The following is a 6,186-nucleotide window of genomic DNA, read 5'->3' as shown; positions in this document are numbered from 1 at the left end:
TTTGTTGCAATCCTTCGACTGCACCTGCTCCTTCATATGGGCACCTGACTATTGTTTTAACATAGACTTGAGAAATTGTGAATTTATCCTTTAAGGCAACACATTATCTCCATCTTTTTTTTTTACTCGGGGCACCATAAATCAAGCGCACCTCAAGTAATCTAAAAAAAAAAAAACAACAAATATGTGGATCGGGGTTGGATTACAGCGGAGGGGGGTTCTCTCCATGCTGATGGTTGATCTTCGGGGGAAGTTCCAAGTCTACGGGAAATCGTGATTGGGAGTGAAAAAGGGGAAGAGTCGACTGAAACGAGAGAGTGAATGGTGAAATGGTGGACGGGCACAGGGTTCAAACCAAAGTGAGACAACTCAAAGAGGAAGAGGAGGAGGAGGAGGAGGAAGTGGGGAAGTACATGCTCGTTTTTATTAGTGTCATCAAGAAACAGGGGAACAGGAAGTGATGCAATAACCGATTAACAGTCTTTGTTGCAGTGACATCATTATCATCATCATAAATAAAGGGGGACATCATAATCATTAATGGATGACTGTGAAGGGGAGGTCATAACAATGGTGAATTACATCGATAATAAGGACTAGACAGTGGGATCTTTACTACATACAGGGAGACAGTGGAGGTGATGTCATGATCACGACATTAAAAGTGAAGTGAATGGAACAAACAATAAAACAGGACTCAATGTAAAACCTGATGAAATGGCACATTTGCATTTAAGGTACACGTTTTACCCCATTTTCTACAAATTTTGAACACTTCTACTGTTTTATTTCCCAAAAGCAGAACACAGGTATTTAGATCAGTTCATGTGACTTCCAGAGAGACTTTGCTTCCTTTGATTTCAGGTATTGTTGCATTAAAATTCAGCTGCAGAATCTAAAAACCTCCTGATGCTCTAGATTCCCACAAGCACTTGAACGCACCGTCCTGAGGATTTACATGCAACAATGCCGACTTAACCGAAGGGATTAAGATGACTAATCACTGTTAATGATGACCTTCTGTGTCTCAAGAATGAGTCTCTCCAAAATGTTTCCTTTATGTTAATGACATGAAATGAAACCGATTGCTGCAGAAAATGCAGGAAAACAACACATTTATAAATCTAAAACTATTGAGTGCTTTTGAAAATTTTTAGCAGTGAAGTCCACAGAATTTGTAGAAAATGAGGTAGAACGTGCAAATACATCCATATGGCTTTTTATAGACATCTTTCTCTTCTTTGACTGAGAGTTGCATCCTATCAACACAACTTAATTACTTTTGGCTTTTTTTTTGTTGTTGAAAGTAACGTTTCATTTCTTTTCCTGAAGTAAACAATGAAGTTTATGCCAACATTTGCTTCTTTGCATGCCATAGCTTTACACAAACACAAACTAAATTTGCACCAGTAATATTTTTGAGTGTCTTATGACGTTCAGCTGACATTAGATTCATCATTATTGGACCAAATGTGTACATACGGTATAGATTTCCACTTGTGTCTTTAAGTTACAACTCTAAACCACAGTTTGGATTCCTCTCTGAACTGTTGTCATGTTCAGATTGTTCAGCACCTCTTAAGTTAATTTATTTCTACACAAAACATCTAACACATCCTCAAGCCCTTTTTTTTTTTTAAAACTGTTTCCAGTGTTTTTCATTTATACATATTTATGACAAGATTTGGACCGCTTTTACTTTTTCTTGCCGCCCAGTTCTTCAGGGATGAAGACACTTACGGTGAAGTCCCCGCTCTCCGTGCCGTACTTGTTCTTCACCAGGATGCTGTACTTGCCAGAGTCCGACGTGTTCACGGCGGTGATGGTGAAGCTGGCGAACTTGCCCGATTCGAACTTGAGGATGATGTGTTCGTCGGACGTGATCTCCCTGTCGTTCTTCAGCCAGGTGACCTCTGGCACGGGGTCGCCCGAAATGTTGCAGGTGAGGTTGAGGGCCTGCGGGGAGGATAACACACAACACACACCAGTAATATTATACATTAATGACAATAATATTTAGGCAGCATGAGAGGACAGATACAAGTTTAGTGTTTTTCTTGAGGACAAGGTTTTTCTATAAGGTTTACCTTGCCCTCCTGTATGGTGACCACATCAGGCAGACCTCCTGCTACTCGAGCACGGTCTGAAAAACACAATAACGTCAATAACAGCAATAAACCAACTATGTATCGATGGCGCTTTCAAAAACAAAATGGCTTTACATAAAGTTAAAAAGAAGTACAAAAAAGCAACAACACAAAGTGAACAACTGTACTGGACGAAAAGCAAGAAATCAAAACTGCAAAATTACGATTTTAGGTTATCGACTTTGAAGAGAGTTCATAAAAATTAGTTTCCAGTGTTTTCATGTCATTTAAGAGGATAAAAAGCATTTTAATCCAGACTTGAGGTGGGAAAATTGAGTCTTTATCGAAGATGATAAATGATAAAAGCTCTTATATACAGTTTACATTTCTTGTTTTAAAAGTAACCAATAAAAGTCTTAAAATTAACTGTAAAATCTACTGGAAGACGACATTAGTTGGAAAGAACGAGGTTTATATGAGCTGTGTGTTTAGTTTTAGTTCAAATACAAACTACAGCATTGATAAACAGTATACAAAAAACAGGTCATCCAGGCCTAAAAACTGCCAAACAATAGAGAGAACGCTGAAACCACAGTAAAAACATTCATCACTTACTTCTTTCTGCGATAGCAGCAGCTCTGAAGACAAAAAAAGAGGAAACAACAATTAGATTAAAGGTGCTGAAAATCAGAAGTGAATGTTAAAGTTTAATCTGCATTCTAACATCCTCAATGTATTTCCTCAAACCAGAAAAACAGAAGGTCTAAATCTAAAAACAGTCTATTTGAAACAGTAACACAAAGCAGAAGTAATGTTGTAAAGCATGTTGTGTTTGTGGCTACATAAAGCTAATAATAACAGTTATTAATAATAAAAACAGTTTGTAACTCACTTGAGTCTCTGGAATTCTGCAAAAGCATCGTCAAATGCTGAAAAACAAAAACAGGTTGTAAGAAACAGAATCTAGTTAACTCACAAAGTGAGTTTGTACACACAGGTAGGTGATAATAAAATGTAAAACACCACAAAACAAGATCTGCAGTGTAAAAAAAAAGTGTGCTATGTGCCTATTAAAGGTCATTAAATGTCTTAAAAGATCTCTGATGTATGCTGGAACCTGGCTGCTTAAGAAATAACGGTAAAGTGTCACTTAGCGAGAAGTTTCAAACATGTTCTCACCTTTACCAGACAGATCAACGGTCCTCTTCAAGCCGTCCTTTCCATCGTGGAACTCAATGGCGTACTTGCCCATGTCTTTCTCTGTGGGCTCTGTGATCTGCAGCCACAGCTGCTCTCCCACCACACCACTCTTTACACGGTCGGAGAAGGCGATGGCTGAGTCCCTGTAAGAGAGAAAATACAGACGTGGAGACAAAGAAACATGTCTGAACACACTTGCATGGCCTGATTATTTGTTTTTGAATGAAACACAAGCTTGCTGTAGGACTGTGTTTACTACGCAGATGTACTAATTAATTTCAACACAAATGTACACACGTTTGCATACATATAAATATAAACAAGAGAACATACTTGTAGTGCCATGTGACTTGGAGCAAATCATTATAGTAGTTGACAAAGGTGTAGAGTCTTATGCCTTCATCTGTGCTTGTGATCTTCAGCGGTGTGGAGGAATTGGCTGCAAGTAAAGAAAACCACAGAGAGGTGATTGAAATACTATATTCTGTGTGAGAGAGAGAAATGTTCAATGATTCAACAGTTTTTATACTTACCGATAACACTGAAAACTAGATTCATCAAGTCCTTGAAACCTTGAAGAAAGACAGATTTGATCATCTTAAGTGAAATATTTGATTACATTCATTAACAGACTATTAATAGGTGACTCTGCAAGGTTACCTTGATCTGTCAAATTCAACGTAGACGTGTCCTTTCCTCTGTCATCCTTCAGAACAACCTCATATATGCCGGCATCCTTCTTGGAAATCTGACAGAATGAAGAGTAACGTCAAACTCAAAGCCGTAAACAACACAGATCATCACTATTATTTTGTAAAGGAATATGATTTCTATTCATGTGAAAAGGGCAAGCTTTTCTCATCTGCTAAGGGTGCTGCAGAAAACACATATATGACGCAAAAGCAAAAAAGCAACCCTAACGAACAAACAAACAAACAGACAAACAAACAAACAAACATCGATCTAAAATGAGCATTCTCAGGCAAAACGGCAAAAACGGTCACTTATGATGACAACAGATAACTGATCCAGACTTTTGCTGCTCTCCAAACTTGGTCGTCGTCTGTGTCTGCAGTGGAGCCACGCTGAAATGGGACACATGTGACATCATGTTTATATGTTATTTTACCTGGGAGGATGGCATGTCACTGTACGCCACTCGGACAGACGTTTAGGGACAATACAGTGGGATGAGAATGAGTGATGAAATACAGAAAGAAGAGATGGTTAATAAGAAATCTGAGAGAGAAAGAGCAGATTAAAACAGCAAAGAGACAGAACACAGAGAGAGGAAGTGATAACTGCATCTAAAAAATGTAGTGATTTAATCATGTTTAGCATATGATATTGTTAGTTGTCTTAGTGTATGATATGTTAAATTTACATTAACAGTTAAAAGTTTGGACACACAAGGGTGTCCAAATTCAAGGGAATGGGAAAGTGTGTCCAAACTTTTGACTGGTACGTTGAAGAAAATGAATGCTGGTTAATAAGATCAAAACCTTTTAGGTGTCACTGATGAAATTAGTAAAATGTAAATGATCCGGCAACCTCCTTTTGATTGTTTTTTCACAACAACTTACTTAAATAAACTTGTGGACGAAGGATCCATATATTTTTGGAGTATTGACATAAACAGAGCTGTATAAGGATTCCACCGTTTACAGTCATATATGCAAATGAATTCAGAGACAGTTATACAGTACAGAAATATATACTGACACACACACATATATATAAACATATATATATATATATATTATATATGTATCGTCATAATTTCCTCACCTGAGCTATTTCCAGAGTCAGCACTCCCTCAGCGAAGCTCAGGTGCTCGTCTGCTTTGAGCTCGCGTCCGTCTTTGTACCACAGCGCGACCGTCTCCTTCTTCATGTTGCCAACCTGAAAAGCAACAAAGCAGAAGGATGTTTTTTTGAGAATTAAGATACTTAAATAGTATCTCTTGGAAACTACTAGCTGTGTGGGAAAAAATCCCGTAAAGCTCAGTCTCACCTTGCACTTCAATACAACACAGCATTCTGGTGTCACCTCGTAGCTCAGATATTCGATAAAGTGAGGACCTGGAACAAGATGTGGCAGTTATAAAGACAAGAATCAAAACATATAATGCTAATTTAGATGTAAGTCTATTAAGTGAGTGTCACACACCTTGTTTTCTGAACCATTCTTTCCTCTGGAACTCTGATTCCTTCTGCAGCTGCTTGAACACTGCAGGAAAAAAAGCTTTTATGGTTAAAAACTAGACATTAAGTTACCTGAACATGTGATACTTTTTGGTTAGATTATGTGCTAACATGTATTTTGTTTTGGATGTCCTGTTGCAATGTGCTTTCTTATGTGTTTTACTGCCCTCCAGTGTCCAGAACTTAGAGGTGCTGTTTTTTGTACATGCTGAACTTAACAGCTTTTGGAAGGATGATATCATACAAATATTTTTGCAGTGAAATTGTCAACAGATGATATATTGCAGCACTTTCAGTATTTTCCATTTCTATGCCAAAAAGTGAGTAAAATCCACTGATTCTCCATGGGTTTAGTCTCTAAAATAGTATTTAAAGGAAACTAAACTCTCACTGAAGATAGATTTTTGGATTAGGAGCATCTTCAGGATGTTTTTGTACGACTGTACATACCATCCCCTATCAGTACCAAGCTGGACTGGTTTTTAGCTTTCCCATCCTGCAACTGGAAGGTGAAGGTGCCCTCATCTTCCGGGTTCAGACACTCCATGATCATCTCAATCACGCCGGTGTCCTTGTCAAAGTGCATCTTGTATTTCTGTAAAACAAGGACAACATCTTCTGAACTCTTAGGTGAGATCTTTTCAGTCTGGGTTGAGCTGAAACAAAAGGGATCCTTGATATATTATGAATGCAAA

The 6,186-nt window shown here is 38.0% G+C and overlaps 1 protein-coding gene across 2 annotated transcripts in view; it reads right to left on the bottom strand.

Annotated features, from left to right (window-relative positions):
* Positions 1-1,036: 1,036 nt before the first annotated feature.
* myom1b (myomesin 1b) overlaps positions 1,037-6,186 on the bottom strand; it is a 28,918-nt gene continuing 23,768 nt past the window's right edge. The window contains exons 28-40 of one of the 2 annotated variants that reach the window (XM_042399308.1): positions 5,942-6,086; positions 5,457-5,516; positions 5,301-5,368; positions 5,076-5,189; positions 4,322-4,372; positions 3,948-4,035; positions 3,821-3,859; positions 3,621-3,726; positions 3,267-3,430; positions 2,980-3,016; positions 2,703-2,725; positions 2,088-2,143; positions 1,037-1,956 (exon numbers count right to left, since the gene is read on the bottom strand). In XM_042399308.1, the coding sequence (XP_042255242.1) occupies positions 1,696-1,956; positions 2,088-2,143; positions 2,703-2,725; positions 2,980-3,016; positions 3,267-3,430; positions 3,621-3,726; positions 3,821-3,859; positions 3,948-4,035; positions 4,322-4,372; positions 5,076-5,189; positions 5,301-5,368; positions 5,457-5,516; positions 5,942-6,086 (1,212 nt within the window). In that variant the 3' untranslated portion in view covers positions 1,037-1,695. The remainder of the gene's footprint in view (positions 1,957-2,087; positions 2,144-2,702; positions 2,726-2,979; positions 3,017-3,266; positions 3,431-3,620; positions 3,727-3,820; positions 3,860-3,947; positions 4,036-4,321; positions 4,373-5,075; positions 5,190-5,300; positions 5,369-5,456; positions 5,517-5,941; positions 6,087-6,186) is intronic. The other variant, XM_042399309.1, reaches the window with a different exon arrangement.

Source organism: Thunnus maccoyii, chromosome 21, assembly GCF_910596095.1.
Source record: "Thunnus maccoyii chromosome 21, fThuMac1.1, whole genome shotgun sequence".
Classification (NCBI taxonomy): domain Eukaryota; kingdom Metazoa; phylum Chordata; class Actinopteri; order Scombriformes; family Scombridae; genus Thunnus; species Thunnus maccoyii.
Note: the sequence above shows the minus strand (reverse complement) of the source record. Positions and strands in the feature narration are given on the sequence as shown.